This window comes from Otolemur garnettii, unplaced genomic scaffold, assembly GCF_000181295.1.
Source record: "Otolemur garnettii isolate 467f Iridium unplaced genomic scaffold, OtoGar3 scaffold00009, whole genome shotgun sequence".
NCBI classification, from domain to species: Eukaryota; Metazoa; Chordata; class Mammalia; order Primates; family Galagidae; genus Otolemur; species Otolemur garnettii.
Window position 1 is genome coordinate 7,708,578 of NW_003852404.1, and position 13,380 is coordinate 7,721,957.

The 13,380-nt window shown below is 49.7% G+C and overlaps 2 protein-coding genes across 5 annotated transcripts in view; one reads left to right on the top strand and one right to left on the bottom strand.

The window, feature by feature from the left end:
* Nucleotides 1-8,722, top strand: part of SPATA21 (spermatogenesis associated 21) — a 36,855-nt gene extending 28,133 nt beyond the window's left edge. Inside the window, 5 exon segments of the mRNA XM_003783870.2 lie at nucleotides 664-735; nucleotides 848-965; nucleotides 6,507-6,682; nucleotides 7,859-8,036; nucleotides 8,582-8,722. Coding sequence (XP_003783918.1) covers nucleotides 664-735; nucleotides 848-965; nucleotides 6,507-6,682; nucleotides 7,859-8,036; nucleotides 8,582-8,639 — 602 coding nt within the window. The 3' untranslated portion in view covers nucleotides 8,640-8,722.
* A 584-nt stretch (nucleotides 8,723-9,306) lies between these two features.
* SZRD1 (SUZ RNA binding domain containing 1) overlaps nucleotides 9,307-13,380 on the bottom strand; it is a 28,029-nt gene continuing 23,955 nt past the window's right edge. For all 4 annotated transcript variants that reach the window (XM_012801550.1, XM_012801549.1, XM_003783871.2 and 1 more), the window contains one exon: nucleotides 9,307-12,392. In XM_012801550.1, coding sequence (XP_012657004.1) covers nucleotides 12,290-12,392 — 103 coding nt within the window. In that variant the 3' untranslated portion in view covers nucleotides 9,307-12,289. The remainder of the gene's footprint in view (nucleotides 12,393-13,380) is intronic.

The window sequence follows — 13,380 nt, forward strand, 5'->3', positions numbered from 1 at the left end:
GCATTACAGCTCACAGCAACCTCCAACTCCTGGGCTCAAGCGAGTCTCCTGCCTCCGCCTCCCAAGTAGCTGGGACTACAGGCGCCCGCCACAACACCCGGCTATTTTTTCTTGGGTTGCAGCCATCATTGTTGTTTGGCGGGTCCGGGCTGGGGATTCGAACCCGCCACCTTAGGTGTACGTGGCCGGTGCTTGGCCGGTTGAGCTATAGGCGCCGAGCCTCAATTCCAGATCTTACGGGATTTTATGAGTGTTTGGTGGGGCATCTGAGCTGGTCTGGTCTGCATCTCTGAGGAAGGGATGGTCAAATGGAAGCACGTATAGGATGTTTACTAAGTCAAAGAGTTGGAGACTACTGGAGAGAATTCTAGAAAGAGGAAGCAGCATGTGCAAGGGCTTGAGCAGGGAAGAACGTGGCCTCAGGTAGGAAAGCAGGTGCCGGGCAAGCTTGGCACAAGGTGAGGCTGGAGACAGGTGACATGCAGATCCTCCAGGAGATTTTAATTTTCATCTTTTACTTCATGTGCCATTTTCTGCATTGAATATGCATCATTTTTATAATTAGACCCAGTGAGTAATTGCTAGTAACCAGGCCTGGGCTGCGGTGCCTGGACCTGCTCAGGAAGGCCCTTGCCCACCTGATAACTCCTCTGGCCTCCACAGGAGATGGTCACGTGGACTTCAAAGACTTCTTGGATGTGATGACAGACACCAGGCGCTTCTTCTGTTCTGTGGGTGAGTGGGGATGAGCCCAGGGCAGTCAAAGCTGGAGGAGGGGCCCAGAGGCTGGTGAGGGGGCATTTAGGACCACCAAATGGTAATGGCAGCCACCATCCCATGTCCCCAGAACAGAATGCCCTGATGGACATGGCTCTCCCAAACCCCCACACTCTACTCTTTGAGATCCTGTCCCTGCTGGTGGAGATGCTGGCTTTACCAGAGGCAGCCTTAGAGGAAATTACAAAGTGAGTGGGGCTGGTTGTTGGGGGTGGATGGTTGTGGACACTGAGGTGGCACTTTGGGAACTTTTGGTAGTTAAGATGCTTTATCACAAGTGAAAGAAACCTGGTGGGGTGCAATGGCTCACACCTGGAATCCCAGCCCTCTGCGCGGCCAAGGCTGGAGGATCACTTGAGCTCAGGAGTTTGAGACCAGCCTGAGTAAGAGTGAGACCCCATCTTTACTAAAAACAGAAAAATCAGGCGGGCATTGTGGTGGGCTCCTGTAGTCCCAGCTACTCAGGAGGCTATGGCAGGAGGGTTGTTTGAGCCCCAGGAGTTTGAGGTTGCTGTGAGCTTTGACGATGCCATTGCACTCTAGCCACATTAACAGAGACTGTCTTTAAATAAATAAATAAAACAAGTGGAAGAAACTCAAATAAAAATGGCTTAAGCAGAGGCATTGGCTTAAATAACTGTTTAGGGTCTCAGGAATGGCTAGATCCAGGAGTCCAGATAATACCAGTAAGGCTTTATCTTGCCATCTGTGCATCTCGGTGCATTGGCTTTGAGCTCAGCTAGGCTGTCCCCACAGGCTTAGGGGTGGCAATCAGTAGCCCCTTAGTCATACCCTCCTAGTATAAAAGAGGAATTCTTTCCTATGGGACTCAGGGAGCAATCACAGAAGGGAAATCTTACAGACCCCACCTGGGGCCAGAAGACACAAAGCTGTGCCTGTCTCTAGGGCACAGTGGTTCATCTAAGGAAGAGACGGCCACAGGCGAAAAGAACGTGAACTTTTCAGTTCTAGAGCCAAAGGTGACGGCAGACTAGCCCACTGATCTCCAACCAGCAGTTTCAGGCCATGATGCCTTGAAGGAGCCCCGAGCCTCCATTTCTTGTCTTTGAAATACACATATTTTAATACTTGCTCCTCAATAATTACTAGCTTCAGGGGCAGCACCTGTACTCAGTGGGTACGGTGCCAGCCATGTGCACTGAGGCTGGTGGGTTCAAACCTGGCCCAGACCAGCTAAAACAACAATTGCAACAAAAAAATAGCTGGGCGTTGTGGTGGGCTCCTATAGTCCCAGCTACTTGGGAGGCTGAGGCAAGAGAATCACTCAAGCCCAAGAGTTTGAGGTTGCTGTGAGCTGTGACGCCATGGCACTCTACCCAGGACAACAGCTTGAGACTCTGTTATAAATAACAACAACAGGCTCGGCGCCTGTGGCTCAACCGGCTAGGGTGCCAGCCACGTACACCTAAGGTGGCGGGTTCGAATCCCCAGCCCGGACCCGCCAAACAATAGTGACGGCTGCAATCAAGAAATGGCCAGGTGTTGTGGCGGGCGCCTGTGGTCCCAGCTACCTGGGAGGCGGAGGCAGGAGACTCGCTTGAGCCCAGGAGTTGGAGGTTGCTGTGAGCTGTAGTGCCACGGCATTCTACCCAGGGGGACAGCTTGAGGCTCTGTCTCAAGGAAAAAAAAAAAATAAATAAATAACAACAACAATAATAATAATTACTAGCTTCAGGGCTGGGCAAGGTGGCTCTAATCCTAGCACTCTGGGAGGCTGAGGCGGGTGGATTGCTTGAGCTCAGGAGTTTGAGACCAGCCTTAGCAAAAATGAGACCCTGTCTCTACTAAAACTAGAAAAACTAGCCAGGCATTGTGGCAGGTGTGTGTAGTAGTCCCAGCTACTTGGGAGGCTGAGGCAGGAGGATCGCTTGAGCCCAAGAGTTTGAGGTTGCTGTGATCTAAGATGCCATGGTATTCTACCCAGGACAACAGAGTTAAGACTCTGTCTCAAAAAAACCCAAAAACCAAAAAAGCTAGCTTCTAGCAGAGGTGGTTGTGAGGGTCAAATGAGATCAGAATGCAAAGGCCCTTTGTCAACTGCTGTGCACAGTTTTTGTAACTGTATGAGAGAAAACCCCAGGATCTGGTGGGAGGAAGAAAGAATTTGGAGCTCTGTCTGTGCTTCTTACTAGTACAGCAACCTTGGGCAAGTCACCTTCTTTCAAGCCTCGGTTTCTTCATCTGTAAAATGGATGCTTATTTCCTTGATTCTTCAATGTAAATGAGAGGTGATACAAGGGTAACTCACAAAATCGAATCTGCAGGGACCAGTGTCTCAGGCTACTGGGGTCTCCTCTCCACTTAATCACACAGACGCTTGCCCTGTCATTCAATAAGCTGGGCTCATTTTTTCCTACCACAGAGCAGGCTTTTTCTTCATGGGGTGGGAAGAAGGGGAATGATTACAGCCTGCTCCAGTAACATCAACTCGGCAACTCCAAGGACAAGAGATCTTTCTCCTGCCAGTATTTGTAATTCACTCAAAACATATACAACATAAATATATCACTTAAAAAAGCCATAAAACAAATTCCCAGTACCCATTATCCACTTTATTATTAATTTTTTTTTGAGCCAGACTCTCACTATGTTGCTCTCTGTAGCATGCCATAGCATCACAGCTCACAGCAACCTCAAACTCTTGGGCTTAAGCAATTCTCTTGCCTCAGTCTCTCAAGTAGCTGGGACTACAGGTGCCCACCACAATGCCCAGCTATTTTTCTTCATTGTCGTTTTTTTATTATTGTTGTTTTTAGCAGGCCCGGGCTGTGTTGGTTGGAACCTGCCAGCTTCATTGTACGTGGTCAGCGCCTTAACAGTTGAGCTACGGGTGCCAAGCCCCAATACCCACTTTAAAAATGGGTCATTTCTAAGGCTGGGCGTGGTGGCTCAAACCTGTAATCCTAGCACTCTGGGAGGCTGAGGTAGGTAAATCGTTTGAGCTCAGGAGTTAAGAGACTAGCCTGAACAAGAGCGAGACCCCGTCTCTAAAAATAGCTGGCATCTTGGCCAGAGCCTGTAGTCCCAGCCACTTAGGAGGCTGAGGCAAGAGGATTGCTCAAGCCCAAGAGTTTGAGGTTGCTATGAGCTATGATGCCACAATATTCTACCCAGGGTGACAGAGTGAGACTCTGTCTGAAAATAAAGATCATTTCTAATAACCCTGAAGCCGCTGCACACCCCACCCAAACCACAAGATACTTTTCCCCCAAATAAGAACCATTTCCCCCTTATCACTTTTTAATTTTATTACTTATTTTCCCCATATTTAATGAAAATTTCGAACATATAGCAAAGTTAAAATAGTTTACATACCTATCATATAGATTCCACCATTACCATTTTACTATTTCTCTTATATCTATCCATTTCTCTATCCTTCAATTCTTTTTTTTTTTTTTTTTTTTTTTGAGACAGAGCCTCAAGCCGTCCCCCTGGGTAGAGTGCCGTGGCATCACAGCTCACAGCAACCTCCAACTCCTGGGCTCAAGCGAGTCTCCCGCCTCCGCCTCCCAAGTAGCTGGGACCACAGGCGCCCGCCACAACGCCCGGCCATTTTTTTTTGGTTGCAGCCGTCATTGTTGTTTGGCGGGTCCGGGCTGGGGATTCGAACCCGCCACCTTAGGTGTACGTGGCTGGCGCCTCAGCCGGTTGAGCTATAGGCGCCGAGCCCTTCAATTCTTTTTTTGTGGCGTCATAGCTCACAGCAACCTCCAGCTCTTGGGCATAAGTGATTCTCTTGCCTCAGCCTCCCAAGTAGCTGGGACTACAGGTGCCCACCACAACACCCAGCTCTTTTTGTTGTTGTAATTGTCACTGTTGTTTGGCAGGTCCAAGCCGGGTTCGAACCTGGCAGCCCCGGTGTATGTGGTCGGCACCCTAGCTGCTGAGCTACAGGTACCAAGCCCTATCCTTCAATTCTTTAGCTCATTGCAAAGTTAATGATAGTCATTTCCATCTCAATACCTCAGAAAACATATGTGTATGTATTAACTAAAAATCAATATTTGTTTGGAGCTTCTTTTTTTGTGAGACAGTCTTATTCTGTCACCCTGGATAGAGTGCTATGGTGTCATTGTAGTTTACAGCAACCCCACGCTCTTAGGCTCAAGCAATCCTCTTGCCTTAGCCTCCCAAGTAGCTAGGACTACAAGTGACCAGCACAGCACCCAGCTAGTTTTTCTATTTTTAGCAGATATGGAGTCTTACTCTTGCTCGGGCTGGTCTTGAATTCCTCAACTCAGTCAGTCCACCTGCCTCAGCCTCCCAGAGTGCTAGGATTACAGGATGAGCCACTGTGCTGGGCTTTTTTTTTTTTTTTAAAGAGTCTCACTCTGTTGCCCTGAATGCTGTGGTGTCATCATAGCTCACAGCAACTTCAAACTCTCAGGCTCAAAGAGATCCTCTTGCCTCAGCCTCCCAAGTAGCTGGGACTATGGGCACCCACCACCACGTCCAGCTAGTTTTTCTATTTTTAGTAGATTTGAGTAGATACAGGGTCTTGCTCTTGCTGAAACTGGTCTCTGAACTCCTCCCGCCTCCACCTCCCATAGTGCTAGGATTACTAAGGGTGAGCCACTGTGCTGGTCTGACTCTCCCATTAGGTTTGTGTCCAGATAGTTGATTTAGGAGGTAATTCCAGGGGAGTCAAGCTTCAAGGCTCTTCTGTGGTGGCTTCTTCAAATGCACAGTGGGATAAAACAAAACTGTCAGGGGAAGAAAGGGAAATGCCTCTGTACCTCATCTACTGACACGTTTGGTGAAGGGTGGCCTCATGAGTATTTAACTCCTCTGCACTTCTGGGTTGCACATGTGTCAGAGAAGCCCCAGGGCAGCAAGCAAGAACCTCAGGTCTGAGATAAGACCTAAAAGGTTGCCTGGTACAGAACTGGTTGAAGCCTGTGTGGAAGTGGTTGCTTGTGGCAGTGGCTGGAGCAAGGAGGTGGGGCTGAGATTACCATACAGGGACCCTGTGTGGGTGTCTCCTTCACTGCTCTTTCCCAGGCACTTAGAAGAGTGGTCAGCACACAGTGAACCTTAATGAGCATTTGCTGAATGAAAGGTGCTGCCGTCTGGTGTGGGAAAAGGCAAGGAGTAATGAGTTAAGGAAATCAAGTGAGTTGTAGGCTAGGATGGGGTAGGTGCAGGTTGTCAGGGGGCTGGCAGCAGAAGCCTAGCTGATCTGGCAGGGAGGGGAGGCCAGAGGATTTCTGGAGATGTTCCCTAAGCTGAAATCTGGAAGATGAGCAGGAGTTAAGGGCACACCTGATTTACAAAGCACTTGTACATCTAAGTAAAAATATCAGTGATAAAATCATATGTAACACGTACCAAGTTCTTTGTGTGTGCCAGACACAATGTTGAGTACCTGATGGGCCTTGTTATTTAATCCTATATAGCATGTGGACTATTTGATCCGTTTTACCAGGGAAACCTGAAGCGCAGAGAAGTCAGGTGACTTCCAGACATGCAGCTACAGGGAAGAGATAACACCTCCCTTCCCATTTTACATAGGGAGACTGAGGCCCAAACCAGGGCAGTGAGTTGCTTATGGTCACGGAAAATTAAAGGCAGAGCTGGGACTAGAATCCAGGTTTCCTGACTCCCGGGCTTGTATTCCTGCTTCTGAGCTGGACAGACAGAACAGAGGCATAGAAGTGGGGTGAATTAAACAGCTAGGCTGAGCTGGATGGGTACTCCCTCCCCAGCTACTATCGAAAGAAGCTGAAGGAAGGTTCCTACAAGGCCCAAGAGATGGCATCAGCCATAGGCCAGCTGCGGTTGAGGAAGAAGCTTCCCTACAATCCCCAGCAGGCAGAGAGCTCTGAAGTCCCAGAACGAAGGGTCCTCAGGATCCTGAGCCGACTAAAGGAGCACGACTATGGTGAGGGCCCCGGGCAAGGTGGACTGGGCTGGGGACTCTGCTCTCCTGCCTACCTGGTTGTCTATACACCCAGACCCAGGGAGCTGAGAGGCTTGGTTTCCCACTTGGGCTCAACTGTGTGCAGCAGTGAATGGGCTGACCATCACCATTCCACACTGCACCCTCTAACAACGGACTCCCGTACAGGTTGGTCCTAAGAACTAGGATTGAGAAGGGAGCATCTATACAGAGCACCCAGCTTGAGTACCCTCTGGGGTCAGTCACTAGGCCCTGGGCAGATGAACTATAATTTAATCTTCATGATCATGTTTTTATCCCATTTTACAGATGAGAAAACTGAAACTGATGAAATTTAAGCAACTTGCCCAGTTGTCCCCAACTAGTGTGTTAGAAAGGGAAGTTTATACCAAGGTCTGACCCCCCAAACTATGTTCTTTTCACTGGGAAAGCCTGCCTCCCAAGTACCATTTATTAGGCTCCGACTGTGTGCCAAGTGATGGGACAGGAGCTTTGCAGTCTTTCTAAAGCAGTGTTTTTTGACATTTTTTAATCTCATGGAACATTTGAACCTATACTATAATCTTCTGTGGCACACTTAGATTATGTTGATCCCCCCCTAAAAAAAAAAGAGTAAAAAAGGAAAATACTTCTTGTGCTTTGAACTTCTTTTGAAAAAAATTTAATTAATGATTTTTTTTTTTTTTTGGACCGGGGCCAGGTTTGAACCCACCACTTCCGGTATATGGGGCCGGCACCCTACTCTTTTGAGCCACAGGGACCACCCCATTAGTTAATGATCTTTAAAATTCTTCACAGCACACCAGTGTGCTGCAGAAAACCCGTTGAAAATCACTGTTCTAGAGTGAGCCTATCAGACTCTGCCAGGATCCATCACAAAAACATCTGCTCCTTTCGAAACTGTTACCAGCCCTGACTAAGTGCTCAGCGCTTAGCTCAGTGCTTTGCATGTATGACCCTTATAACCTTTGCCAGCACCTCTGTGAGGTGGGAACCACTATTTTCTCCAGCTTACAGCATCAGGGAGAGGTTAAGTGGAGCTTGCCCAAACCCACCCAGCCCATTATGGGGCACAGCCAAGATTTCATCTGCATCTGCCTGCCTCCCAAGGCCAGGCATGCTCTGGAGTATTCCCCCTCCTGCCTCCTTTTCCACCAGCTGCCAGCCTGCAGAGCCCCTATGTCCAGGTACCCTGCATCCCGCTGTGCCCACGGTTGGATAAGAAGTCCGTCCGACGGAAGCAGGGCAACCACTACATGCTAGAGCAGACTGCCCCCACCGACCTGGGTCCTGACATCGGTAGCCTCTTCTTCCCGTCAGGATCTCAAGAAGGCAGGTGGGTGTCCAGACAGCAAGGGCCCCAGCCCAGGCCCTTCCACCTCCTTCCTTCAGAGGCCTCTGGCCTAGTGCCTGGGCAACTCATCTTTCCAAGAGATGATGGCTGGGTGACTACTTACTCCAGTGAGGAGAAAGGAGGGATGGGAAAGAAACTAACCTTTGTTGAGGGCTTGTATATTAGATTGTTTCACCAAAGTCAGAGTTCTCATCCCTTCCGGTGCTCAGGACTCAGGGGCATGAGAGTGTACTTTTTTGGGGGCTGGCACTATCCTCCCTTTTCTCTACAGGGAGCGCCTTTGTCCTAGTCTGGCTCCATATTAGGAGTAGCTGGCTTAACCTGGGCAGAGAGGAGTGTTCTCTCTGTAGCAGACCCCTCCCATAACCCCCAAGGGGAAAGGAGCCCTGGACTTGGAATCAGGCCAGTGAGCCCAAGTACTGGCTCTATTATTTCCCACCTGGGCATGCAGGAATGGCTTATGTCTTGGCAAGACCGTAGGGAGAGGGCCAAATATCTCTCATCCTTTTGCCTACTCCTCTCCCCAGGGAACACAGCTCTGATAGCAGAAAGTGGCTCAGCTCTGTGCCGGCTCGAACTCACTGACCGTCTGGAGTCCTGTCTCTAGGCAGCTGTTCAAGGCCTGTAGACAGATGGTCACCAGGCAGGGGTTATGGCTGGAGTTTGCTTTTGTGGCCTGATAAGCCAATAAACACCAAGAACTTGAACCTCTATGCCTGGTGCCAAGGCCGGCCCCCAGGTCTTCACCCTACCACTTGGCTCTCAGAGTACAAGGCTCCAGTGCCTTCCCATCCCCAGGCAAGATGCACTTCGAAGCCCTGCCCAGAGATGGGGCTCCTGCTACAGGTGCCTCTGTGTACAAAGTTTCTGAACACTTTCAAAGAACAGAGCTGGCCCTCTCCTCATATGAATATCTCCCCCTTTGGACTAGAAGCTGAAAAAGGCAGAAATTCTCTCTCCCACCTTGCTCTAAGGGAGCAGTGGACATGAGGGAAAGATACAGCCCCTGAAAGCATCAAGCCGTGTGGGAAGACCTGAGGTAGCCTCAGCCATGCTCTACTGTGACAAAGCCCCAAGACTCAGGCGTCTCCTTTCTTTATTGCCTAAAGGAGTGGGTCCTTCTCCCCAACCCACATACCACCCAGACTATTTCTCTACCAAAGAGTCTCTCCCTGGGACTGATAGCTCACAGGGTTAAACACACGCCACAGGAAGAGATAGGAAGCCAGGGACTAAAATGAGGACAAGCATCTGACAAGTTTAAAACATGTATTTAAAATACAATTTATAAAATGCTTAATCTGCCGACTCAGGAGCCCGTGGTGCAGGGTGTGGTGGGGGTGAGCAGCTGCCTGCTACAGCAGCAGAGCAAGACTGCAGGGGTACGGCCCTCCCTCCCTTGCCCTTCTGTTCAGACACCCACAGGGCCCGTGTGCACCCCTGGGATCACACAAGAAAACAGGACCCCAGAGGTTTCTTGAGTCTCTGCTTACCAGGGAGGCTGGGTGCAGCCCTGCCGGCCCATCCCTGAGCAGAGCACCCCCAGATGGGGCAGAGCAGGGTATGGCTGGGCAGGGCAGGGCTGGGCGGGGCAGGTGGGCTCTGGAAGGGGCTGATGGTAGCAGATAGGGTGTTGCCTCCTGCCTGCAGGTGGGGAGCACCCTGATTGAGTGGGCTGAGAAGGGTTGGTCACCAGGCCTGTACCCCCAGCTCCTTTGGTTATAGGCTGACATCAGAGTAGTGGCTCATGGGAAGCGGTTAGCTGGAAGGTCTGAGGCCTGGCTCCTGGGGTCAGGGAGGAGCTGGGGGAAGGGGGCAGTACCATGAAGGCAGATAAAGGGGCAGCAGCCTCAGGTTTTTGCCCCTCATTCCCCTGGGGTTTTCCAAGCCAAAGCCTGCAACTTACTTTAAAAAAGAAAAGGAAAAACAAAAGCACTTAAGGAAAGTTACAGACAACTACTAAAAAAAAACCCCACACAAAATCCAAACCGTTTTCTCATCTTCCCTCCCGCCTCCCCCCAACACAATAAAGTTTCCTGTTTTCTTTTTAAAATTTTGCTTGCCACCTCTCTATCTGGAAGCCAGGGCATAACTGCTGGTGGGTGGTGACAGGCACACAGTGGGCAGAGCCCCATCTTTGGCAGGAGGGAGGTGGCAGCACCAATCCCTGCCACATCCTCAATCCAGACACCCACCAGCCGGCCTTCATGCGGCTCCCACTGGAGGGGGTGGGGTAAGAACAGGTGGTCCCAATGGCTGAGCAATGAGCACTCCTGGACTTCCCACCGGGACTACCTCTGCATCCTTCTCCAATTGAAACGACAGTCTCATGTTGGGCCAGAAACCACTATTACATGAGGGATGGACACTATACATTTAGAATGTGGACACCTGGTCAGGGCAGTGGAACTATAAAGATAGCAGCCAACTTTCTTCCTTGCTCACCCCTGGAGATAATTCTCCCTCTTACTTATTGAAGCCTTGTTCCAGCTTTGCTTTAGGAAAATTCCTGGCTTCATACAGCTATAATGCTGTGCCATGGACTAGTCACTGATTCACCTGGCAGCTGACCCTTCCTCCCAAGGGGAAATTATAGTGGGACATGGCTTGCTGGTCTGGCCTACCATTCCCACAGCTCCCACAAGGCTGAGAGCTGGGTGAACCGAAAGTAGAGTGAGCCAGTCAGTGAAACTGAGCTCGCCACTTTGGCCACCATGTGCTGCCTAATCACAAAATCATACCAACTACTCTAAGACTTATCTGCTGGTCAGGAATGGGGTGGCCATCTGGCTGGCTGAGGGATAAGGTGCAGTGCAACAGAAGGGACGGGAGAGCTTGAGCGCTGCTCTAGGCAGTTGCCTCTTCCACTCCAGGAGCCAAAGCAAATCTCCAGGGACAGAGTAAGAACTACCTTCATTCCAGGCCCTTGCTCTGGAAAAAGGGGTGAAGGATAGCCTAGGTCTATGGGGAACGAGTCTGTTATCAATCTTTGCAATGCAAAGCTTTTCTTTTCCCAATTTTATTCAAAATGGTCTGCTCCCAAGGTACTGATTTCACACAGGAAATGTACCAAGTAAAGTTACTGAGCTGGGGCCATCAATGGAGATGGAGCACCACAGACAGTTAAGAGTTCAAGCCTTGCTGGAGTGGGAGGATCTAGCTACCTTCTGACTACTTAAGGAAGGCTCAGAGTCCTGGAGCCAGACTCTCCCCTGCTCTTCCTGTACTGACAGCAAAATACTGAACAATCTCACATCCTTTACTTCTAAATCCAGGAGTGCAGTCTCACTCCCTGATACTCCCTGTTTTCTTCTAGAATTAGCAAGCCTGGCTGGTAGGGAACCACCCTGAGGGGTACGGGAAGGGGAAGTCTGTACACTTTCCCTATGTCCCAAAATACTAGAGGTGGGGTTGGCACCCTCCCCAGGCTCTCTGAGCCTACAGAGCCAGCCCAGTCTCCAGGCAAGGCCAAGATGTCCTGGGACTTAGCTGGGGGAGGGAGGTATAGGCATGGGGTGCTCATCTGTCCTGGGGGCTACAGAGCCCTGCCCCTTTTCTGGGCGGCAGTAGGAATACAGAAGCTAAGTTCATCAAAATCCTATTGGTTAATGTTTCTAGTGAATGTCCTAGAAACATTTTTAAGTAGACTACCAAACTACCTTTTCTCAATTAAAAATTCATTAAACTGCTAAAACCCCTCCCATGCGCTTTTTCTTGCAAATCAGATATTTGTATAAACAAACAAAAATAGGAAAAAAAAAAAAAGAAAGGATATTTTCAAATGGAACTTACTTTTTAAGTGATGAAGACATGCACTTGGGGGTGGGTAGGCAGGAGTTCTCATTTGTGTTTTGAAATCCCAAATTAATGAGCATGATAAACTGTTATTGCTGGCACTAGCTTTACCCCAAGTGGCCAAGTGGCACTGCCTGACTCTCTACTCTGAGTCCTTGGTGGGTCCCCCCAACCCTCCCCTAACCCCCACCCTTTCCCTTTCCATTGACTTGGGACAGCCCTTGTCAACATGCCAATCACAGTGGGAAGGGGGGGAAGGGGGGAGGTCACAGTGCATGGGGTTCAAGGTCACAGTGGGCGGAGCAAGGGGGATCACAGTGCAAGTAAGTCAGGTCGTTCCCTCTGCTCAAGTCCAGCTGTCTGCCACGGCAGTGCAACCCGTGGCGGACGACCCAGGAGGCGGTGATGGTGGCAGCGGCAGCATCCTTTCTTGCCTGCATTTATCTGCGCTGTTTGAAGCCTTGTGACCCATCAGGACCCAAAGGCTGTCTGATCACATTATTGGGCTGCCTGCTGTCTTCGGGTTGGGAGATCCTGGTTGGCCTGAAAGGAAGAGTATCAGAGGAAGGATATAAATGATGTCACCTTAATTGGTGACACCTCAATCTTAATCAACCATCCTTGCAGCCTGGGGCAGAAGTCACAGTGGCTGTCAGCCAACTCTGGCTCCACAAGTCTGCTTCTTTGGCAAGCAGACTCAGGGTATCTCTTAAGTTGGAAGGCCCTTAAGAGGTAGGGCCAGCGGTCCATGCTCTAGCAGCCACAGCATTCTACTCCCCAGTTTGGGTCACCATCATTCATTTGTAGGTAGGGGAGTGCTCAAGGCCCTATTTTCCCCAAAGGCAATGACTAAGGACAGCATATCCTCCACATAACCATGTGGCACACAGACTCTTCAGAGTGTCAAGTCAAGAGCTCAGGAAAGGGACAGAGTCCTGCCATTTCTATCTTCCTGCTTTTCTCTCCAAACCATGTGGTGGTAAAAGACTGACTCAAATCACTACAAAAGACTAAAGGAAATGTATACTTTTTGCACTCGAGAGACAGTAACAAATAACCCCCTCAAAATTATGAAAGGACAGGAAGTACATAGATTCGTTCTTCAACTACTAGAATAACAAACCAAAAAGGCCCCTCAAGGTTAGAAAGAGGCCCTCTTAACAAACACTACTTTACCAGGAAGTGACAAACTTACATAATACAACCTCTCTAGAGAAATACTACTGCAGAGAAAAAAATGCCAAGAGTACAGCCAGGCGTGGTGGCTCACGCCTATAATCCTAGGACTCTGGGAGGCTGAGGTGGGTGGACTGCTTGAGCTTATGCGTTCAAGACCAGTCTGAGCAAAAGTGAAACCTCGTCTCTACTAAAAATAGAAAAAACTAAGGCAAAAGGATCTCTTGAGCCTGAGTTGGAGCTTGCTGTGAGCTATGACACCATAGCACTCTACCAAGGGCGACAGCTTAAGACTCTATCTCAAGGCTCGGCGCCTATAGCTCAACTGGCTAAGGCGCCAGCCACGTACACCTAA